This window comes from Antedon mediterranea, chromosome 4 (assembly GCF_964355755.1).
Source record: "Antedon mediterranea chromosome 4, ecAntMedi1.1, whole genome shotgun sequence".
NCBI classification, from domain to species: domain Eukaryota; kingdom Metazoa; phylum Echinodermata; class Crinoidea; order Comatulida; family Antedonidae; genus Antedon; species Antedon mediterranea.
Genome location: NC_092673.1, coordinates 24,098,016 through 24,124,162, shown reverse-complemented (window position 1 = coordinate 24,124,162; position 26,147 = coordinate 24,098,016). Strand labels below are relative to the sequence as shown.

The 26,147-nt window shown below is 34.0% G+C and overlaps 1 protein-coding gene across 1 annotated transcript; it reads right to left on the bottom strand.

Annotated features, from left to right (window-relative positions):
• Nucleotides 1–400: 400 nt before the first annotated feature.
• Nucleotides 401–20,806, bottom strand: LOC140046981 (uncharacterized). Its single transcript, XM_072091768.1, has 15 exons — nucleotides 20,659–20,806; nucleotides 12,149–12,563; nucleotides 9,350–9,583; nucleotides 8,610–8,833; nucleotides 8,258–8,410; nucleotides 7,402–7,534; nucleotides 6,657–6,778; nucleotides 6,224–6,330; nucleotides 5,965–6,129; nucleotides 5,412–5,710; nucleotides 4,416–5,011; nucleotides 2,752–3,530; nucleotides 1,579–1,678; nucleotides 1,184–1,348; nucleotides 401–856 (listed from the first exon to the last, which is right to left on the bottom strand). Exons 2-15 carry the CDS (start codon nucleotides 12,495–12,497, stop codon nucleotides 794–796), a joined length of 3,489 nt encoding a protein of 1,162 aa, XP_071947869.1. The 5' UTR covers nucleotides 12,498–12,563; nucleotides 20,659–20,806; the 3' UTR covers nucleotides 401–793.
• Nucleotides 20,807–26,147: the final 5,341 nt, after the last annotated feature.

Below are 26,147 nucleotides of genomic sequence, written 5' to 3'. Positions count from 1 at the left end.
ATAATATTTTGGAATTCTGAAATTTGTTCAAACACAATAGCAAATTACTACGACTGTACACAGCAAATTGTAAAAGCAAAAATTATATAAATTCTCTTTTTCATTCTCATAAACAACAATAATATTACGGTCACATTAATTTGTAAATGGGAAAACAAATGTTTCGGGAAACAAAAAAAACGAAATATTTAGTCATTGAAAGACAATGAAATAAAGCTGCAATATCATCAAAATAATTCCAACATTAAATTGGAAATAAGTTTCCTCATTTATAAAAAGAAAAGAACTTTTTGAATAATATGTAAATTTTATAAAAATTATTCATAGAATATTATTAATTTATACTTGATAAAAATTAGTACAGTACTAGTTAAATTTAAGTGTCACAGTATACAGTAACATTATTTATTTAATGGCCACTATGTCTTATAAAGACATACAAAATATGATTTAAAAACGGAATTAAATTTCCTTTTATTCCTAGTGGGAAACAAAATATATATAAATAAATATTCAATATTTGAAAAATATATATAAATTCTGTTTCATAAGTTTTAATGCGAGGATAAATAATTAATAAAAATTATATCTGTTTTTGCAGGATTGCCTACTACTGTGGAACATTCTTAGTCGGAACAATGTATTCAAATTATACATGTTAATTAAGTGAAAAGTGAATTATATTATAACACTTTATTAAAAAAATTAATAATACCAAAATGATGAGCTTTTCTAAGTTCTTGCTTGACTGCCATTGCTGTCAACATACTCAAATCTTCATAAAAAACATCCTTTAATTTCCATCTGAATTTGCTTGGCTTCTCCCAAAACAGTGTTTAGCCCAAACTAAGTTGTCCTATAAGAGAAAACAAAACATTTGTGGGAGTATGTGACGCAGTGTATTGCACGTCGGCCTACTGATCGTGAGATCGTGATTCAAATCTAACTTACCACATTGCTTGTATCCTTAGGCAAGACACTTTACTTAAGTTTGCCTCTCTCCACCCAGGTGTATAAAATGGGAACCCAGTTAGATCAAGACACAACTTTGCACTGATTACGAGCTGCATTATGGGAGTATGTTTCCATACGTGATGATTAACAATGTGTTATAAAGCGCCTTTGAGCATGATTATTTATGAAAAGGGTGCTATAGAAATGTGGTAATTATTATTCACCATACCTTTGCTTCAGGTGTCAATTTCAAATGCTCCTCCATCAGCACATGCATAGACGTGTCTCGTGGTGACGCTTCACTATCCATCAATTTGGAATCTGTCTTGCACGAGATATCATGCTCAGCGATTGCTTTACATTCACGTTCTACTAATTGAATGTCTGTAGCATCCTTTTAAAAAACAATCATAATTATTGTTTAAATATTGTATTTTATTTTAAATCATTAAGGGATCATGTAAAAATTAATCTACTGAAGTTGCTGCAGTAATGTACAAGTATAAGCTTCCATACATTTTATGGCTTGAATTTATTTTTTTCAACAAATGGAATTGATTAATTAAGTACATCATAAACAACCACTTTTTATTGTTGATGGTATCATGAAGAACACACACTTACCTTTCTACATTGTATCTGATTTTGTACAAATTTTAATTCTTCCTTGATTTTTCTTTTCTGTTCCTCCTCATTTTCTCCACTATTCACCAAAGAAGGCAATCTTTTATAGGTAAATAAATCAACATAATATATTAAGCTCTGTCTACACTATCAAACTTTATGCCCATATATGGACATGATGATGTCATATCACTACCATATTTGGGCATATCACTACCATATTGAGCACATTACAGTTTTTTTGTCAAACTAGTTTGATAGTGTAGACAGATGCTCTATGGATATTAAATGGTTCCACTGTCCTAACCGCTCGGTCACTCGCTTCAACCTAGTACTAATGTAAAAACTAAAAACACCATTGAGATGAGGTAAAGTTCAATATTGAATATCGAAACGTGGCAGGCTATAGGCGGTTGACCTTTGACAAGATCGCCTAAAATTTATAATTTAAATCTACGATACTTAGTATTGTATATTCAGGAATAGCCGCTCCATAGTCTCTTTGCTTTTCTTCCTTATATCTTATTCTTATTAACTCAAAATTATTTTTACTAACAAACATTACTATTTATATGCCTAGTGTGTAAACATTATTGACATAATTTCATTAAACATCCACATACAGTACAACTCTTCTTAACAATTTTTTCAATCTTCTATAAACTAAAAGTCGTAGTTAGTCATGCCTCGGGTCACATTCTATGGTCACCGTACAGGTAGGCTACTACATCAGTACTTCTATGAATGGATGACTAGTCGGTGACAATAACGCTAGTTGGTCATACCCAGTACCGTTTTTATTTTACGATCATTCGGAAAACCACCTCACGAAGCTAATAATAGTTATTATGTATTGAATACGTAATACAGTCAATACCAGAAATCTATGGGCTGGCAAAATATGATGGTTTTGTGGAAATTATGGTATTCGGAATGCATTTTAAATGGTAAAAATGAATTTGGGAATGTTTGGACTTCAAGAAAAGTCTGTTATTGGGAGAGTCTCCAGTTTTTACAACGTCCGGTATACAGAGATCTGACTGTAGAATAATCCATTGAAATTTGCAACAATTTTCTAATTAGAAATTACTTAGCACTTGTTAGGTTTTTCTCCTCCTTTCCTTTTGTTTTGTACAGAAATCTGAATAAATAAAAATGTAAAAAATCACAAACCTTTCACCTATACCCCATGACAATGTTGAAAATTCATTGGACCATGGAGAATGGAAGCCGCTGTAGTAGCCAGATGGTTCCTGAAGAGCTGGTGCAGTATGGCAGTCTAAGTTCAATTTTACCGGTATTGTAAAACCAGCCTTTCCTGCATTCACTTGAACCGGATTAGATATTTTACTAGACGTACGACATGAACGAGAAATCGGCCCGAAACCTAAAGGAAAAACATTTTCTACAGGCGAGTTCAGGAGCGCTGATCTTTCAGATGATAAATTTGTTGTTGAAATAACAAGCGGTGATAACTCTTTATGATTATCGAGACCCGACAAAAACGTATCCGGTTGTTCGTCTACATCTTTCAATGATAAGTTCTCCAAATCATTAAAATCGTGGTATGCATGCGCCTGTTTTTCTGCTCGTGTAGAAACATGTCGTATATGCGTTTTACTGAGTGTTGGCGTTAGTTTTGTGCACACTTCCTTGTTAGCTGGGAACATTTCATAAACCGGTTGATCATCGGTAATCGACGATATGCTTAAGCGATTGTTACCCAAAAGTTTTGATGAATAAGTATCATTTGATGAATCTTGCCGGTAGAACCGTGTGAAATCTTCCTTATATTGCGGTCGTTTATTTTCAGCCATACGGGGCATTCTGACAGAGTGGTAGAAATTTTCTGGGTCATCAAATATTGTGTTTGGTGGTACGTTTGGTGACATTTCGGTAAGAAGATCAATAAGCTTGGCTTCTCTCTCATTCAGCTGATTGATACTTGGAACCTTAATTAAACAACAAATTGTGTCATAAAATTTGTCTTTAAAATCATCTTATACAATATAATTCTATAATATATTATTATGTAGCCTAAGTTGGTGTTGTGCTGTGTTATTTTCTAAAATAAAGTAAAACAATAGTGTACAGTATTTGTAAACCAAGTGATATTTACTGCATGATTAAAATTAATAAAAATTTGTCTAGGATTTAAAGACATTTTAGAATATAAAACTGAGCATATTGAAAACTTTTAATATCTAAATTAAGATTTTTTTTTTTATCACACAAGAATAGAAATAGGTTGACAAAAAATATTATTTTGTGTTAAAAAGAAATAAAAATATAATGAAAAGCATGCTTATAAGAAAAAAAGGAAAAATAAAATAAAAAAGATGATTTACAATTGAAAGGTATAGAGGTGTGCTGTGCTTAGTTGGGTGGGGGGGGGGGGGGGGGGGAAACATGAAATTAATAGAGGCGGCTTTCATTTTGGATCTTACCAAATGTGTTATTACACCTATAGATGGCAACTAATAATTAAAAACAAAATGATAAATAAATTAAACAGTTACTGTACTGTAATACTAAATATTAATAACCAAACAGAGAATTAAATAAATCCTAATTTTACTGAAGATTTTATATTCGATCAGGTGCAAGCAATGAAATAAATATTTTGTGAAAGAAATTGTCTTTATTACCAAATACATGTATATAGAATATTATATGCTGGATAAATTAATAATAAAACTTTGAATTTGAAATTGGAAGTGAAAATTGTTCAGCAATAAATTCCTATGAATGTTCATTTTAATGTGTTAATTTCAAATGTTACGATAACTTGATAATTATGTAATATATAATAATCGCAATATAATATAAAAACTTACATTATAATTCTGAGCTGAAACATCTGTCATTTCCTTATTCTTGTCTACAGTATCGTTTTGTAAAACATCCTTATTTTCGTCTCGTCTGCATTCCATTTCATTCTCGGTAAAACGTAGACTTTCTACCATCTTATCCCTTGAATACTGTCGTGCCACTGGTGACGAATACGCATCTGGGTGGTCTGCAACATCAGCAGTCCTTCTGCCATATATATGCTGCTCCCAGCCTCTTTTAGGTAGTACTGGCTGAGGAGGTGGATAACCACCGTACCCACCATTACGCTCAATCGGGTACGGTTGCCGTTTTCTGCTACCCTCATGCGACGAGTATTGATAGTCAATTGGATGGTCAGGTGGCTCTCTGAACCATGGTAAATAGTTACTTTTTTCATGCTTTGGGTAAGTTTCGTAGGCCTCGTACGGCCTAGCTTTTAATTGTCTATAGGGGCCTGGGTGCTGTTGGCCTTGTACAGGTGAATACATGTCTGATACAGGGTGACCAGAGGTAGATTTTGATGAACTGTAAGGTGGAGAGCTCCTTTTCATCCCTGGATATCTAAAGCCTTGATGGGAATATGCTTCGTAATAGTATGGATCTGAAAAGGAATGTTTTAAAAGTAGAATGATGGGTGATGTAAAAAAACCAAAACAAAAACCACTGAAATTTAAATTTAGTTATGATAAAAACAAGTTATGCATCATCAACCAAATCAACCAATTAAATCGAATCTTGCATGCGCAACTGGCCATCACTTCCTTTGTAAAGGAAAGTGTCAAGTTATTCAATATATAATTGCACTTGTAATACAAACCTATAATATGTTGGTTGGAACATACACTTAAGTTTGCCTTTCTCTAGTAAATGAATATTCATTTATACAATTTAAACAAATTTGTATTTTGAACACTGCAACTATTTACCTGGCAACACATAAGAAATACATAAAAAATGCATTTAAGCCTTGTGTTACATATATATATATATACAGTACTTGCCTTCATATTGGTACATAGCATGAGGCGGAGGATATCTGCCATGTCCATACAGCCTAGCTTCCTCCTCTTCCTCCTTCTGGCTTTGATGTTCTTGATGGAACATTCTTGCTAAAGGCGGTTCATCATGCAGATGGTGTCCATATGCTCTGGCTACACCTTCACTCCTTCGGCTTTCTTGCTGAACCTTATGTGCATATAATTGGGCTGTACTGTCGTCCACATTACTTGGTGAATGGCGTTCTTCATGACGTCCAATAGCTGTAGGATGTTTTGACATATCGTGTGGAGAAATTGTTTCCCTGATAAAAATATAACATTCGTTACAATTTATAGTAGTTAAAATTTCCTTGGTAATGTACCCCTGTCTAAAAAAAGAGGGAATCTGAGTGGTGCAGCATTTATCTGGATAAACAGCAAATAAAAAGGAATCACCTGATCCATAAATGGTATAATCCATAAACACCACTAGTGCAATCAATTCAACACAAAAACAACGATGTTGTAATACATTCTCTAAATTTTAACTTCTATAAACACAAACCCAACTTCTAACCTTTCCATATTAGGCAATCCTGATACTGGATTTGGTGATGGTGTTCTAATTGGATGACCTAGTCCACGTGACACTAATGACTTCTTTTCAATTTTTTCACCAATACTTGTTTGACTTGTCTGTCTCGTCATTGTCTGCATTAGCCTACGACTTTCTGCACGATGTCTGAAATAATATTTGACCAATTACCATCTTCAAATCATACCTCACACTTCAAACCAATAAATACTCGACCATATTTATAATCAAAAGTACTTACTCTTTTCTCTCTCTATCGGAATGAGCAAACGTGCAGTTTGAACCTCGAGGGCAGCCTCCCTTTTGAATGTCTCGACACATGGTCGTTTTAAATGTAACGTTTGGAGTCTATATATAGAATATAAAAAAACATTTTCAAAATACAAAGCCTAGAATTCTGTTGTTAGAATAAGTCACATTTTATGAATTAAAGGGAGGTCCAGTTCACCCATCTTCCCCAACTTTAGATCAATGTATCCAACTGGAAGTCCATTGTACAGATCTAACTCATGTGCGGTGCAATCAGTGCATCTTTCAGAGATAGAAACAACTGTATCTGGCTCTGCCCTACCAGTTCAACAACCACAAGGGTTAGCCTAAGTCTAAATGGGCCAAACGAGTATCGACTAAACTAACTAAAAACCTAATCAGTATCAATCAGCATCATTATTTACCTGTTGGTTGATTGTTTTTCTTGTGTGACTAAAATTCTGTGCAAAATCTACAAAGCCCTGAACAATCAACTTGACAGCACTCATTGCATGTTCACACTCTTCCCAGGAAGGCACACTGCTCTCTTTAAACAAAAATAGTAACACAAAATAATGAACAATATATTATACTATACCTATTATTTTTCACTAAATATTCATTAAAATAAATTACATTGGCAGCTTATGGCGCTGCACGTGTGGCGACAAGGTTGTCGTGACAAACTGCTCATCGTTTTTCACTGAATCTTTTAACTTTTTTTATACACTTTTTATTGATCATTGGAACTTATAAACCTGAATTTACTTGTGTGCTATTTGTTTCTCTCTGTGTTTTTTAACACATTTTAGATTTTTATTATGATTATAGTGCTCTTGCCTTTTTAGTTGTTTTTATGAAACTGTATCACCACAACCAAATGAATTTCCCTGGGGTTTGCGGGATAATAAAGTTCTATTGAATTGAATTCAAACTTTTATTGAGGCATGATTAAAACAATAAAATAGTAATATAGGACTAACTAAGAATCTTTAAATTACCGAAAACCTCAAAACCACTTGGCTTCACATTTCATACAGCATTTCCATTATTTTACGAACAGTGATCAATTTTTTTAGGTGTACAGTACAGGTGTCTACTGCATCGCCAGAAATCATGGCCAAAATGTAAGTATACTTGATTTGAACAAGAAAATTGTGATTTGCATACCTGTGCTACCATCAATCTCTGCCAGGTATTCCAGGTGTTGTTGTAGTAATTTCAAGTTGCCTGGATCCCCTGAACGCTGTAATGCTATTGTCAACTCATTGATGCTTGAGGAAAATGAAGCAGGTGTCTGTAGCTGTAAAAGAAAAGGTTTAATTATGAAAATGCATAATGTTCTTGTTTCTATGTGTTCGGCAGAAGGTCATTACCTTGTGATAAAGAATTCATTTGGGTTAAAAGTACAATGATTTTATAGAAAAAAAGTCCAAAAAAGTTGGAAATCCCATAATTTAACAAAATTGTCGGCTCACAGGTTAATATTTCCTCTAAAATTAGTCCTCTAAAAAGTTTTTAAATAATTGTTCTACTACTACATCAAGTCTGCAACTCGAACCCAGCCGGATGGACAAGTTTATAGGGCACAAAACTACTCAGCCACTCTATTATTTTGTTTAAATAATGTATTTTTTTCTTTTTCTATAGTAGAAATCCTACTATTCAGGCAACACTTGCCAACACCATTTCCATAAAATTTCCTATTAAAAAGACAGTGTTGGGTCCTAAAGATGTCCCCTTAGTAGGGGTTTTAATGAATTTATAATAAATATCTTAATTGTGTAAATTCCTGACATGATCAAACATGCAGTTTTAGTGATGAGCTAGAGTGATTAAAAGCATAACAAATAAAAGCAGTGTTCATTGTAAACAATCTAAAGCTCTGTCTACACTATCAAACTAGTTTGAAAAAAAAAAATTTAATGTGCCCAAATATGGTAGTGATATGCCCAAACATGGTACTGATATGACATCATGTCCATATATAGACACATAAAGTTTGATAGTACAGACAGAGCTTTACCTTATCTATTATAGACTGCATGTGTGACTTGTGATTTAAGTCTCCATACAGGAGAGATGACCATTGTTCTGGTGAAATACGCAGTCCAGCTTCCATCGCAATCTGGACAATCTGAGCGTCATGCTCTCGACGGAGAGCTTCATAATTGCGGAACTAGAAAAGCAGACAAAAACACATTCTTAATTAATAAATATTCTCGCCCATAATTTAAGAAATTGAACATCTTCAAACAGTTGCTGAAAACTCTCTTTTGCATAGCATATGAAATAATGTAATTTACACCTAGCTCGAGCCTTGTGGCTTTTTCCAAATATAGTATTTACAAATTAAACAAGGTGTATATAAAGCATACCTCCTCTTTTAACTGCATGAGTGATGAATCCGCATCACGTTTGGTGACTTTAAAACATGACGCTCTGTATAGTAACTGCACAACATGGCCTACGCTCGTCTTTGATGCTTGAGGGAATTGAGGCTCTAGTCTTTGAACGACAAATAGTACAAGAACTTTCCTAGACAAGGCTGTTCCATCCTCTAACGCCAATAGTACCAGTTTTAATGTTTCCTCTTGCATTGCTGAAATAAACAAGTATTAAAATTTACATTTTATCGTATTACCGTATTTATTTGAATATGCCCCAGGGTTGTTGGTGGTGTGGGGGTGTTCAAGGGCTCCTTTATCTGGAGGAGTCTTTTATTAATATGGTAACATGTATAAATACCCTCTAGAAACAAAAAACACAGTATCGAGAAGTGATATCGTAACAATTTAATGGTAATTTTTAATTTTTTTCATGTCAATGAATTCTACTAAAAATAGAAATGTGATGTAATGCAATATTGTGTATGTATGCATTTGGTGGGGCGTTTATTTAAGGTAATAAATAAAGATCCCGGGGGTGTTTATTTGAGGGGGGGGGGGGGTTGAAAATTCTATTCTATAGAGGGAGGGGCATAATATCTGGGAGAGGCGTTTATTTAAGGTGGGGGTATACTACTTTCTATATAAAGTTTGCCCAAAAAGATAACTTAATAAGAATTGATATCCGATAATCACAAGTTATTTTTAACTAGAGTACATTAAAATTGTACCTGGGCCAAGAAACTGGCATCCCCTTCCGCGTACCGCAGCCCATAGATTGGCCGACAACTGTTGAGGATTCTGATGCTGAAGAATGAGTTCTGTCACCGTACGCTCTCCCAGCGATCTAGCTGCTCTCAATGCCCTCGAGCGTCCCTCGTCTTCAACCAGCTGGCAGTTCAGAAGTGCTACTAATTTCCTCTGCATTGGCCGACTAAGTACACAAGCTCCGATACTTGTTCCACCTGTGGCAGGTTTAAATAACATGTTCAAATTATTATACACTCTATTTTTATAAACTTTAATTTTGAACCCAATATTGTGTGTTTGTTTTAATAATAACAGGGACTCTGGCTTTAAATTATAAAGGAAAAAAATAAATATGAAATGATTAGTCAGTCAGTCTGACAGCTCATAACTGACTTATTCTAATGGACACCGCATCCTCATTTGACTTCCTCCTCAGGTTTTACTTCCTGGAAAAATGTACAAAGAACAAGGAATGATAGAGTATATAATATGTACCATTTAAACCTGTTGTTAATATATTTTTGCATCACCTCTCTACAGTAAAGGATAAAAATAGGATTTTAAAAAATACACAAAATGGAATTAGGCTAAACTCTAATAAAATAAACATATGAACAGTGACAAATCACAAATGACTTTTATTCTGATGAACACCGTATCCTCATTCGACTTCCTCCTCAAAATTATACTTCCTGGAAAATGTACAAGGAACAAGGAATGATAGACTATAGGTAAAAGGAACAAGGAACTACAAAAATGTAAGGAAATAGTAAGTCATTCCATTTGCACTCATACCGGTCCTATTTTGGGTTTTTCTTTTTTTTTTGTACAGGATAACCTTTATACAGTTTGAGGAGGAAAAAATAGCACAAATAAAACTTTATTCCAAAAAATAACTTATTAATATTTAAAAATGATTTGAAATTGACATTTCCTTATCTATTTATTTCATTATATTCTGTTTGTTTTATTAATTAATTTATTTTTATTTAAATTTTGAAATCTAAAGTAATTGATGAAGCTTTCCCACAACCAAAAAAGTATTGTTTTTATGTTAAAAGATTTCATACAAAAGATATAAACTTTGTAGTTATCTTGCGAACCAAGCTTTAAATCAAATTGGACATTAATTTTATATACAAAATATAAAATCTACAATGTAAATCCACCTTTTGTATAAATTGTATACATGCAATAATAATAATAATAATAACTTATTTTTATATAGCGCCGATAAACAAATGATTGTTCTCACATCGCACAATACATACAACTGTTAACATAGAAATCTTTACCATTAATATTAGACAACTGACAAATAAAATTATATTATGTACTGTACTATTGTACAGTGAATCTACCTTTTAGTTAAACTTATTTGTGTTAACTGTTTACTACAACTGTGGGGAAAATAATTTAACTACAGTACAATTATATTATTGTATAGACATAATAATATCCTTCTTATTTGAAATCTTAAATTAAATAACAAAGTTTTTTTATAATAGATACAGCAAAGTGCATACGTCTATAACAAGTCAATGTCAAACTTCAACAAAGTCGTCATTTAAAGAGGGAAAACCTATAAGAATTAAATTTGAATAGGTAGGCTTACAGACAATATAACAAGGTTATACTCAATATATTTATCAATGTAAATGAAGATTAGGAAATATAGTTTTTGTATTCAAAGCAATTAGTCAGTGAATGTATAACTTCCTTTATCAAGTAATTGGTGTTCATTGAACCACTTCCTTTTCTATAGACGATATACTGTATGAATTGTCAAAATGAGTGTACAGTATGTGATAAAGTTTTTATTATTCAAATTGCATTACTGAAACTAATCAACCATCTTTAATATAATGCTATTGTGTATGTTGTTTGTATGATTGTATTATCTATTGGAAGAATATTTTTTTCTACTGAATTTTACAGAAGTAACAAAAAATCAAAATCGGCCTTTCGCTGGTTACGTTAAACAATGTACCACTCTATATTGATTATAAACTGTGAAAATATTATATACACATAAACATGGAACAATATGATAAGGATTGTAATCTTGTCAGTTCAGTATTGTCATGTCGTGTTTAACTCTTCTGAAATGACTGAAAATGGCAATGAATACTTGTTAGTATTTTGTAGAACAACCTAAAAAAGGAAAGGAATAGCCTACTGTATGCTAGTTTTATTGGTACTGTAGATACTGTTGATATTTGGACAGTATTAAGCCTTGTCTAAATTATCAAACTTTATGTCACAAAAAATGTGATGTGTCTATGGACATGATGATGTCATATCACTACCATATGAGCATATCACTACCATATTTGGGCACACTTTTTTGTCAAACTAGTTTGATAGTGTAGACAGAGCTTAAGATTATTAGTACTGGTCAATGTCCTGTAAAACCTCAAAATTACAGGCTGTTTTGGCCAGTAAATTCTTCAAATGCATGCAGACTAGGTTTCAAAAGACAACGTGAACTTTTTAAAGTACATTGTTGTATGAAGATTAAACATCCCACGTAATTTCATAGGCCATGTCATTGTACTGTTAAGCTCTGTCTACATAGTAGTTGGACAAAACAAGTGTGCCCAAATATGGTAGTGGTATGCCCAATGGTAGGTATATGACATCACATCACATTTTTTTGTCACATAAAGTTTGATAGTTTAGACAGAAATTTAGACTGTAAGCCTTTGTTTTTAAGATGGTAACAATTCTATAAGGGACTTTTTGATTTGAGTAAAAATACACTGGTATATTCTACCTACCTTTTCCAAGTGGTTTCAAATAGAGTGCTAACTCCTCCACACATTTCTTGGCAGCTGCATAATGTTTAACATACTGGTCTACAATGTTAGACGGCACCACATCCCTCTCCAATGAAATCTCGATCCCGACCAACTGCAAGAGGGCGAAGTTCACTGGTAGCTCGTCCACATCTCGTTGTATCATAGCCTGGTCAAATGGACACTGCTTCTTGCAGAGAGTCGCCAGGCATTTCTTGCACATTGTGTGGCCGCATGCTAAGCTTATGGGTTTGTGTACGGTTTCATTAAACACTGTGTAGCATATAGGACAGGAGAGGAAGTCCGTCCATTGAGGTGGTTGAACTGGCATATTGCTACTTCTGTCTTCTGCTCATAGTTATCAGTAGATAAACAAGTCTTGAATAGGGATAACCCTCTGCGTAAAAACAAAAACAATTTAAACATTACAATAGAGGTGACATGATTGAAACTTATAAGATTGTTCATGGTCTTAAAAATGTTTGTTTTTCTGATTTTTTTTACTTTTTACACGAGGCCATCCTTTTAACCTGTGTAAACCATGATTTAATACCTTTAGTACAGCTTCTTTCTTTGATTTACATATCATAAAAACATGGAATTGATTACTTTATCACATTGTTTCAAGCCCAACACTTGACACTTTCAAACAAAAATATGACAAATACATAAACACTATGAGAGGAGGCAGCCTATACGAGAAATTACTCTTTGCCTCCTTATGTCACTAAGGTAAGCATCACTAAGGTAAGCAATAAATTGGACAATACAATAAAATGTTTTACAGTTATTTTTTCAGGGGGACAATACACCTACAGTAGAGTAAAATAATAAATCAAATAACTTCAGATGGGTGAAAAAAAATTCAAATATTGAAGTAATGTTAAACATCAACAATAAAAATTCATTGGGGAACGCTACTGCAATAAAACATCACGTAGTACAGTAACAAATTCACAAGAGTACTGTAATCTAATATTTTGCACACAATTCTAAGGAGTTACAAGAGAATAGATGCATGTATACAATGCGTATTTCTCAGTAATAAAGTCCACACTCATAATTACACAGGGTATTTTTTAATAATAAACTTTATATACAAAGTGGAACGAAAGCACAGTTTATATTACATACAAAACAAAATACTGTACATGTAATTTCAACATAAATTATGTCGACCTACAGTAGGTTATGTCATGCGGAGTTCCTGATGACGTATAATATACGGTACTGTGTAGTAATATATGTCAAAATATTAAATCCTATCACAATATCAACACTTTAATTTATTGGCTTCAACTTCCATACACTTGAAGTTGATGGTGGACCATTAACATAGTACTATAGGTAAATTTGGTTTCAAAAACCAATAAAATCTTCCAATGGTGGTACAGATAGTAACTATGACAGGAAACTCACTGTAGGACGGCAGTGGTGGGCCTGTTCAATTCAATTCAATAAACTTTATTGACAAACTCACGAATGGCTTGAAACTTTGGCTGAAAGTACACACATTAAAATTGTCTAAAAACATTGTCGCACCAACAGTAAAAAAGAATAAAATCACATAAAACTGAGAACAAGATGTCATATAAAAAGTTAAAAGAGGGCACAAAAAATACAAATTGAGTTAAAAATACAGATACTTATTGCGTTTGTTTGGTATAACTGTAGACACATATTGTAAATATCTCAAAATAAGCAGGTACAAAAATTGCATAAGAATAAAAATTGACCAATATTTCATTCGTCAATATTACGATAAAATCGAGAATAGATTTGACGCAGATACTAAACAGTAGATACTCTGAAACTATTCTATAGATAGTAACTGGGGAAAACCCAAAACAATGAACATGAATAGGCGTATGGGCCTATTGACTATTAGTGAGTATTGAAGCGTTTAATACAGTTACAGTACAGTGTACCTCATCTTTTAAACTTAAAAGAAAGTAGAAAGTATGTGGGAACACAGTAATATACTCCACAGTAGGCCAATTGATTGACACCAGTAGGACATTCAATTCTGAAATAAACAACTTTATAGTGAGCTAGGTTAATCATTTCCCTTTCTAAATTGGAGTTGAAGCTGGTCAGTACCACTTTCCTTTTCCCACCTACAAATATTTTTATTTTACTATTAATGGTGTTTATTTAATGACATAATTATTAATGAAATCGATCTTGTAATTAATTTTTACAGTACTTTAAACTGTATATATTGTTATTTTGGTAATTTTATTTTAACATTGAATGAATACTGTATATCATATCAATGATCATCATCAACTTTTGTTTTGTATACACAATTGGACTGTACATATCCTTCCTAGTATTTAATTACATGGAATTGAACTCTGGTCTTTCTGTATGACAGCCAATCACTTTCCTTTTCCCACCTAGAAATATTTAGGTGATCATTTAGAATTAAATGATCACAAAATGATCACCTATTGTTATTGTACAAAATCTTTAATATTATTTATTTCTTTCTGTACAGATTTTGTGTGTCAATTATCTCAAAAAGTTAAATGTCAATAAATCACAAAAATTTCAAAATATATTAAAAATAATTTAGTTTAGTCGTAGTTAGTTTTTCAGCGTGATCACTCATCCGTGACGTCATTTATACGGCATTTTGTGAAATCACATTATCAATCATATCTCCATAATTCATCATCACATGTAAATAAAATTCACTACACATAAACTTCAAGTCAAAGGTAAAAATGAACAATAATAAAAACTTGCACGTTTCAAGGTCATGCGCGTGAAATTGCGCGTTAAAAATTTAAAAAGCTCAAAATTAAGTTTTGATAAATTTAGAGCATGAATTAGGCCATTTGCGTGTTTAAAAAAAATACTGCGCAAAAAAAAAAAATTGCGCGCAATACTTAAAAAGCGTAAAATATATGATTTTTTTTTACAAATCGCATTCTACTCACCATCCTTAGTATATTCACCAAATTTGAGTCAGTTCCGACTTAAAACAACGCTATACGAGCACGTTATAAATGACAAAATGCGCAAATTAATTGCACAAAAGTGCTGAAAATTGTAAAAAATAAGGCAATTTTAAAATGAAAATATTTCTTAAGAATGCACGATGACCCCCAATTTTTTTAACTTATTCTGGAAGCCATTGAGTTGTAGATATGAATTTATGTACACATTTTACGTACAAAATGTTGTAACGTCATCAAATGGCCACTTGAATTTAAAATTAAGTTTTTGTTCACTTTCTTCATATTTTATCAAATTCAATAGAATGCTTCTCTGTTATTTTGTGCCCAATTTTAGCTCAAAGTTTAGTATGTGATTGCTCAATTAATTGAATTTCTCATGACTTGCCACTATTTTAATTCCGATGACGTCATCACGCGTAAAAACTTTAATAACGTAGCTTGTGTAATTTGACCATCAGCATATATTTAAATATCTCACATCTTTTCAGAATTAAAAATGACTTTGTTGATTATAATTGATTATGAAAGCTGATGAAATGTAGATATAAATTCATATAAAAATTAAGCTTTTTGGAATTTGTGACGTTATGATATAGCCAGTTAAATTTAAAAAGTAGTTTTTTCATCTCTTTCGTCAAATTTATAAAAATTTCAAAGAGCGCGCACTGCGCATCTCCTGTACATGCCAAATTTGTTTCCAAATCTTATATTTTGTTGCTCAATTCATTATCTTTTGAAATTGTCAACTTCAAGCTTATTTTGATAACGTCATCATACCAAAAAATTCAAAAATGTGGGTCCAGTAATTTTCACCTATGTTTTTACTGTATATAGATATATACAGTAACAGTATAGAGCATAATTATATTCTATATGACACTAATAGGTACCAATCAGCACCATAAGCATTTATCCATCAGGTCATAGAATTGCATAAATCAATATTTTGCGGTCATATTAAATGTACGTGCATGTTTCTTTAAAAATTAAGTATTAGTAAAATTATAAAAATGATCACCTATAATTCGTCAAAGTGACGAATTAAATTCTAGTTTTATTTTACTATTGATATTACGGTGTTTTTATGACATAATTATTAATAGAATTTTTACAGTGCATTAAAATATATATTTACTGTATATGATCTTTAACCTTTGTTTTGTATACATCACCTGAACTCGGGTCTTTCTGTAAGAAAGTCAAGTGTCCAAACACTCCCATGATGAGATTGATAAAATAAAATTGATAAAAATAAATAAATACATTTAGTAAATTACTAATTGTACTAGTACTAAGGGAGTAAAGCATTTGTTTTGCTCTTGAAAATGAACAATAATAAAATGGCTTACTAAAATAACAACAGTTTACAGTAGAACTAACTAAAATAACATAAGACACATTTTGACAACTAAGATAAAATTTGAAAAACAACTAACAGTAAACAAAACTCAAATTTACCTGCAAATCAATTTGAATTATGGAATTTTAAAAACAGAAAAACACAGTTTACTATTGGTAAAGGCAAGTAAAAAGTACAACGAAGTAGTATTACTTGCGACTTCGGACTTGACACTATAATAAGATAGTTCCAAAAACTGATTTTTATCATTTAAACTGTATAGTATTGCTCAACAATATGATAAACAAAGTTACTGAAGGTCATCTATAAATAGCTACAATGTAATGGGAAAAGGTCATCGAAGTTGTAAACAAAAAGTATCCTATTTGCCGATTTGTATTGTATACAAGTTAGTAGTTTGTGACAAACATTTGGGGCCAACTTTGTGAATGGATAGATTAATCATCTTTTTGATAATAACTTTATGACAAATAATAAAATGCCTAAAAAATTTGGACACTATAAATTTTGGGGCAAATTTTGTTCATTCATAAATTGGAAATTTTAATAACTTGATAAATTAAATGAAAAACACAAAAACAAAATGTGCATACTTTGACAATTAGGTTTGGAAAAAACTGTTTCAATTGGAAATGTTACGTCTCTTCTGAATACTATCTGCTGTAAATACTGCGATAAATTTAAGAAAAATTGGATTTTGGGCATGATTTTTAAATATTTATACAAAATTAAACTTAACTAACTGATAAGTCAAAATGACATGTTCAGACATACAGTATAACGCTTCCTTTGAGAAACCCTTCAGACGGAACCTTTCAAGGGGACATTTTCCCATGAAACAAACAAGGGGAAATACATGACCAAGGCAACAGGATGCTGAGTTTTGCCAGATCAAAGGCTTTACCTCTAGTTTCAAAACAATCAGTCTCCGCCTTCTAAACGTTTTACTACTGATTTTCTTTTGGCTAATTGGATTCCTTAAATGTTTATTAACAGACACCAGTAGATACCAAAACGGTATCATCCATAATTCGTAACCTTTTTTTTTTTTTTTTTTATTTATTCGACTTCTCACTAACTCAGTTAGTGAAGGATCTGGACCAACAGGTCGTAAACACCTCTAAAACGGTCCAGTCCCAATTTGCACAGTGGCTGTGTGTGACAGTGGCTGTGTGTGACAGTGGCTGTGTTTGTGTGGACTAGTACACCGGGGTAACCCTCTACTCATCTCGAAAGATGTACTAGGTTCTTTAAAGTGCGCATGACCTATGTGTACACTGGACCTACGGTTTATAGTCCTTATCCGAGAAGACTCGCTCTACCACCAGAACCATGGAGCGAGTGAGCCTCGAACCCTTGCCGATGTTATGGCTACGTAATTACGGTTCCACTGTCTTAACCGCTCGGCCACTCACTCAACCTTATTGATAGCCTTGCTTTGATATAAATTAATCAATGTTGAAATTAAGGAGAATGTATAAAAGACAACTTTTTGGGGAAACATAACAATAAAGTTAGTATAAACATCTGGTTTTATGCATTTTAATGTAAGCATTGTCAAAATGAAGGTTAACAGTAAACATAATTTTAATTTAGGGTAAAAAATTTAAATTAAAAGAACTGTTAAATCTGAAATGTTGTGTCAATTTTAAAAATTAGACTCACTTCATATTTGTAAAAAATCAGACATTATAGGACCTTTTACAGTACTAAAATACAATTAACAATGTAACCTATGGTGTACATAGTCTAGAATTTGAAAGCTTTGTATGAATTTGTTTTTGTCCCAAAAGTATTCCCCTTAATACTATTAATTATTATAGGGGGTTAACTGTAATTAACCTAGATTGAAAAACTACAAAGTCAACAAAGTTCAACAGGGCCGTAGCCAGGATCTGTCAAGGGGGGTTCGCACACTAAGTATTTGGGTCACCCCCACCCCCATACCTACCCCCCCCCCCTGGGGTGGGGCCTGAGGCGAAGCAAATTTTGTTAAATGACACCCCTAGATGGCCAGAAAAGACACTCTCATGCAGCATGCTACCAATGAGCAAAACGATCGTACTTGGACTCGTGGACTATTTAAACGATAACATTTGTTGCCGTATGTTAGATGCGCGTGCTCTGTGCGGAACCGCCGATTGTTTGATCATTTACTCGATATTTTGTTTTGCGTTCAAGTTCAATGCGAACATACGTCTAAAGCCCCTTTCTCACCGATGTGTCTGCAATATACCGGTACAGTGCTGGCGTCGTGCCGGTATCGTTACCGGCATATACCCATTTTCATCGGACTATCGTGCCGGAAATAACCGGTATATACCGGCTTTCTGTGAGAAAGGAGTCGGGCATATTCGGCCAATAAAAAGTCTCTTTATTGTTATTATTTTTGTCTAGGGATATATGGCGGCGAATGTTAGGTTACAGATTATTATCTTCCTTTATAGCATATTTATGCAATACATGCTATGTACAGTATATTGTGCATATATTATACAGGTAGGCCTACAGCAATTAATTAGCCGTCATCGGCAATCTGTAAAACACCTTAGAAGGCTGTACAATTTACAAGGCGACGAAGGGTCAGGCTAGTTGTTAGGCACCAACAAAGAGCTATATGGCCTAGGCCTGCTATAGATTATGCTACAAATTTCTTCTTGTCCCCTTATTTTAAGCAGCTCTCTTATCTCATTATCCCTCCAGTTCGACATTATTATTGTTAATTGAATTGAATCGGCGCCAAAGTGATACACTTGACCGCGCAAGGTGTCTGAAGTCTCGGCAGGGAACCCCGGAATATAACGGCGTTTACGTTCTCACAGAATGCCCGTCTGGCATTGCGGGGAATATCCCTAGAATATTACTAGGTCTAAAGCAGGTCATGTCGATGCCGGCATGGTGCCGGCATGATGCCAAGACGACCCGTTCTCACAGAAAACCATACCGGCATGGTAATGGTATATTCCTGCAATATTCCTGGCACTCAGCTCTGTGAGAAAGGGGCTTAAGAGAAGCCCCGAAAAAAGCACACTGGGTGAAGGCAAATGCAATTCTTATTATAGCTCTATCTATAATATTTATTTACAGCAATTTGTTGAGGAAATTAAATATGCCAATGTAAATAGGTGATATTGATACATTTGAGTACGTATCGGCTGGTGGTCTAGAAAAAAATAATCGGATGCCATAATGTGAACTACAGTACATGATACCATAGATATTATGTGTAAAATATTAATATTCACTATAATCCTCTATGATACATTATACTTCATAGCCACACATAAATACTGATGTATGTCGGAAGGCTATATACTTTATGCATGCTGCCTGACTGCCAGTGATCTAAACAATTGGTACGCAGTTGTCTGGCGGTGTCCTTTGTACGAATCGTTCGTCCCCCAGCTCGCTGTGTGAGACGCGTCAATATCATGTTACATGCAGGGACCAAACATTTATTTTTCAGGTTAAAATCGGCAATTCATTTGCAACTCTTTACAGACTATATCGCTCGATGTACGCTCATACAGGGAAGAATGTACTGTATGAGTTATTCCGAACGAGTTTACGAAATTTTTTAATTTACGAACAACTTTTTGTACTGTGGGGCACGTATTTGGACGATTTTCGGAGATGAGGGTGCGGTATTGGGCATATCGGGGATGGGGGTTCGCAGTCGGTTAAGGGGGTTCGCTGTAAAGGGAGGGTTCGCCCGAACCATAAAAACCCCCCCTGGCTAAGGGCCTGTTCAATGATAAGAAAGGGGAGGCCAACATCGCAACTTGATGGGTGATGTAACTTGATTTATAAATTCCAAAAAGGTTTAAACTTTCCGTTATTGAGATCTTAACATCCAGACATATATTGACTGCTGCAACATCAAACGTTTCCCACTCGTCATTCATATCTAGCCTATTCTATTATAGGAGGGGGAGGTGTGAAATGTCTAGCCTACCTAGACCAGGCCTGCTATACATTGCTAGGCCACTAGACCTAGCCTATCCCCAGCCTCAACTCACTGCTAGGCCTGGCTAGGCCCTAGATACAGCCCTACTACTACTAGTACTAGCCTATAGGCCTAGCCTTCAGTCAATAATAAAGTTCATGTCATGATGTCTGAGCCTGAGAGTACACTTCATATACGACCACTTACGGGGTCAACTTACCAGTGTTGTATTTGGTGACAAAATCATATCTTTACCTATTCGCTGACAAAAAAGGCAAATATGTTTGTATACGAAACAGAAAATGCTAGCCAAGCACCATACGTATAATCTGCTGATCGTGTCGTCGTCGCACGATAAAAATACACTTATTTAACTTCCGCTGTTCGATTCTATGTCAATTGCGTTTCACAACCGTTTCCAATTTATATTTATAACGCGTCAGATATGTTACAGTTTTTACGGTTTCTTTACATTTTTTTACGAAATGCGCCATGAAATTTACATTAATTTCGAACAAACTACGAACCAAGAATGATTTTACTTTGATGATACTGTGGGCGTAAAATGGAAATGGAGGAGTACGTTTCCTCAGGTCTATTTATAGTCAGATGACAAGGAGCGCGCGGATCCTTAATGCGTAGGCCTGTCTGTAGTGTTACTGCATGAGGTCTATTGCATGTGGTTTTTTTTAATTTCTTACCCGGACATTTGGTCAACAAACGCCAAATGCTTCACGAAGTACGGACGGAAATTACATAATTATAATTAGTTAACATTTGAAATGTAGTATAACGTTAACATCCAGTAAATAAACTATGAGCCTACTAAATGTACATAAGGATTTTAATTTTACAAACGTCAGCAGATATGAGTTTGTGAAGAAAACAAGACTGTTCCTGTTACATGATTTACCACCACCAGGAAGAGTGAACACTGCTTTTACTTATTTAGGAGCCATCACAGGAACAAGCCGCGCGGCCCCAGGCAACAATAGGCCTATAAGATTAGTATAACTATAACTTGATGTTCTGCGACAGGTGTTTATACAGGTAAATATAAAGGCATACGTATATATTATCATTGCTAGATAATTTTCCCTGATACAATTGGCAATTTAAGAGTAAACCATTTACACAAAAAATTTCCTGTTTGGAAAATCTTCACCGATTGTTTTTATAAATCCCGATGTCCGTGAAATGGTCATTACTATTAATATATTAGGCCTATAGATAAACCAAAACTAATTGTATTTAAAGCTAATATAGAATAGATGTTATGGGAAAACCAAACTAGTCATGTTTGCGGTATTCTAATCGACGTTACATTCAACATTGAGTTTTATTAGGAAGTTCCGACTGCCGCCCTCTCTGCGTGTTCGCTATAAAAACTTTGACTTGTTGAGTCACGGGTCATGGTGAAATTAGTAGTAATATAACAAGTCTCCCTCTCGGTTGTGAGAAGTAAAAAATGGACAGGGAATACCTAATCCATTTTAAAGCTCAGGTACAGGCATGAATTTTAAACATAATATCTGGTTAATTGTACATAAATCTAATATTTGTAACAGAAATCAAGACGAAAAAACATGAATTTCCCCTATTATGGTCAAATACAAAATTTGGCAAAATTCTGCCAAAAAAACTAGGAAGACTTTTTTTCAGTAGATAGGTAGTTAACATAATGTAATAACATGTCTGGTGACTCCCTAGAAGGTGAAAAAAGATAGTGGATATACGGTGGATAATTTTTGCTATAACATGAAAATAAAATTCTAAAGTTGAATAAAAATACCAGAAATGTAAAATTCAAGTTATATTACCTATATTTAGTCATCTGATAACATTTTTTACCACACCGTTTATTTTTCATAGCTTTTTAAAATGCCTCTCTATTTTCAAAATTTGTGTACAAAAGAATAGAGATTTTACTGTGTAATTTGAACTATCTGATAAGAAAGTGGTAATTTTCAAAAAGCTTGTGTAAACACAAATAAAATCCCAAAAATTATGAAACATAGGGGAAACTATAGATCGATAATTATTGGAATGTATGATCAATAGAAATTTTTTGCCCGCACCTGGCCTTTAACACTTTGTTGTCTGTTTCGCTTTAAATAAAAATGGTTTTAAATCAAAATATTCAATAGAAACTAAGACTAAATACGGACGGACTTAGCACTTAGTTTTACTTCCAATCTCATTTTAATCTCTAGTTAGTACCGTGTCTACAGTATAAAACCCCTCCTTAGTGGGACATTTATTAAAGGATACCCCCCTCCCCCCCCCCCCCCAGTGGACAATTTTTGGGTTTCGAAGGTGTCCCTAATTGTGTTGTGGTGTTCTAATATTATTATTACTATTGATGTTTATTTCAACCTTTCAGGTATAGTATTTGCAACGTAAAAAAATTAGATAAAAAATACAGCTGTCGGGGAAATGAACGCTGACCATGCTTATTATGTTATTAAGAGTGAAAATGAAAGCAAATACGTTAGGCTAAATACATTATAGTTTAATTACTCGATTAAGAATTCATCTGTCCACGGCCAAAAGACTTTCAGACACATTCGTAGGCCTACTTTATTATATTAATTATGTATTTCTAAGTTGTACCATACGTATGTGAAGTGTTTTTTCCCTTCAACTGAAGGGCTTAGCAGATTTGATGATCACACACACCATGGTTCAACTGTGTGCCTTTTCACTTAATGGCTTTTAAAGCAACTTAAATTGAAAGTTTGAATTAGGTACTGTAATTTATCATCTTCTTTAAAATGTTGGAAAAATTAACTCGGATATGATATCGTGTCAAACATGACAAGATAACGTTGATGAGTTCATTAATATAACTCAGATGATGATGATGATCTTGTTTAATTTATTTAAATCTGAGAACAAAAATCAGATTTCAGATTAGGTCTAATTTATATTTCGTTTTTATGTGATGAAAATTCTTCAATTGCAACTTGTAGCAGGGAAAATGATCTTGTAATGATACATACGTATGCCTAATTTACCTGCATTAACAACTGTCGCAGAACATCAAGGTTAGTTATTTGTATGTGAAATGTAGCAGATAACGCTTGTAGGTTTCCATTAGGACGCAACGCAAGTAATTTGACCCCAATGATTGACGATGACGCGATGCACCATCCGTGGATTGTGGCTTGTAGTTGGTCACCTCATTTGAGTTGCGCCCTTGTCATTGAGTAGTTGCGTCCAAGTCAATGATATTATATAGCCGAAAGCTTATTACATCTCTCTGGTCCAAGTACAGTGCGAACCAGCTTAAGATATCGAAATGGCATTCATTCAATAACAATCTCTTATTTTATCATGTTTACCTCATTACCATGCTTCAAATTTGCATTTATTTGTTGCTATTGTTATTTTGTATATGGTGCTTTGTCAAATATAATTTCTGTCCCGGTTTTAATACCAGCTCAGTAGTAAACTTCCAGCGTTAATCCTAGTTTTAATGTTACTGAAACTGGCATATTTGAATAAAACCATGCACATATGCAATATTTGTTTGAAGGTTTTACAATCATTGTTCTAGACGTATGGTTAAATAACAGATTCGCTGTCTCTGATTGCTATAATTAGTAACTATTGACAAATAAACCCGTATACGGAACTGCCCGGTACCGTTCAGAATATTATTAAATCACGTGACTTTGAAATTTTCATTAAAAAATTCTTAATATCAAAGTCATAAGGTTTTATTTGACAAAACAGATGATTTTTTTCTCTCTTATACTCAAAACACGGGTTAGGAAGCGCGTCACGTCCGCCAAATGGGACCTAGCAAAAAACAAAATGATGGCGACCAGCCAACTGAATGATTTGGATTAGAAGGTAGATAAAAAGCCAGGGCTGATCGACTGCAATCGGTTGATAATTGTATAAGTCTTTGGATATCTAAGCAGTGTTGTTGACATTTAACAAGGTATATATTGCACGGATGTGAATCGGAACTCAGACATTTGCTCTCAAGCGATCGGTTGCAAACTTGTTTTGCTGTGTACTGTGATACGGTACTTTCTTTTGTACACGTTGCTGGATACAAGATGGGCTCACAACATTCTCTAGTCAGAGGTAGCAAAATGAGTGAGGTTGAAAGTGGTATCGAACAAGATGCCCCGATGAGGATGTACAGCGTACACAAACGAGACAAACTATCAAGAGGCAGACGACACCAGCACGCGTCCAGACCACAATCGTTTGGAAACAGTTTTGGCGGCGGAAGTTCGAAACTAATTTATAACGAGAAATTTAAAGGTTGCAGTTTTAAGATTTACTACCAGGAGGTAAAAAAGAAAACTGTTGTTTTGTTAGACTGCGGTGAAAAGGTTTTTGCAAACGGGAAACAAGTGTACCCTTTTGATGAACGCACACATGGTAATGATAACGGCAGCAGATCTAGCTGCGATAGTGCCGATGTTGAATTTAGCGATAGATCCATCGTCTGCAGCAGTAAAATGGGGGAACAAACCAACAACTCAGGTGAACAGCTCACTTTGGATACTATCATGTCACAGGTTACTGACACATTTCAAAGAGCAATGTCCGAGGAGCAACAATATACGCGAAAACTTGAAGACGAAAATAACCATCTTTGCTGGAATATTTTGGAATTAAAACAAATTAAAAGCAAGCTTGAAGAAACTGAATACGAGAAAAAACAGTTGGAAGACGAAGTAAACAAAATGTCAGAAAAAATGAAATTCGTTAATTGCGAGTTATTAAAACTTAAGGATTTAGTCAAAACTCGTAAAGGCAAAGGGTTGATTGAACTGAACGGGGATGTTTTGAATATTGACTCTCGGAAGAGAAGGAGAAGAAGGAAAGAGAGGATTGATACGTCGAAATTGGAAGAAAGAAACACGGAAGAGGTAGTAAATTGCAGACCGGAAGTTTCATCTGAGGTGAATGCCAAACTTAAGGTAAAAGAAAAGTCTCAAACTATTGTAGAAACGTGCATATGTGGATCAGTGCAGCAGAGGGCACCAAGTTCCTCTTCATCAATTTCCATCGAGTATCTTTCAAATTTGGAAGTACTAACAAATATATATCAATTCTGTTGTATGATGGATGTCATGTTGAAAGTATTTCTCGCAATAATCGCAAGGTCAGTCGTCGGGTGCATATGTGTTTTTCACCTGATGTTTAAACATCCGTAATAATTAAACCGGGTTCAGACGTATTTCACCTTTGCAAAATGGCGTTGATTTCTTATCTGGAGAACATGCAATACATGGTTGATTACATTTCTATTTACAGTCTGTGTTTAAATGTATAGATTCTCTCTGAACAGTATTTCCACATAGTCCAAATGTATCATAGAAACATTCTGTAATTCAGTATCATATCACATATGGCGCCTGTCAAGGTTGAATGTTAAATTAATTTCTTCATCGTCGTAAGTTTCACAATTAACACATTGGTTATTACGGAACTAGGAGGCCTACAGAAGGCCTACTTTTAAGTAATGGCTGTGTGTGACAGTGACTGTGTGAGCTAGTACACCGGGGTAACATCCCTACTCGCCTCGGAAGATGTACTAGGTTCTTTAATAAAGTGCACATGTGCATTTTGTGTACACTGGTTTATAGTCTTTATCCGAGAAGATAACTTAAGCATTCAATTTAGGCTTAGATTTATTCTCTTTAAAGGCAGCCTCTTTCCATTGTACTCATAATTGGTTTA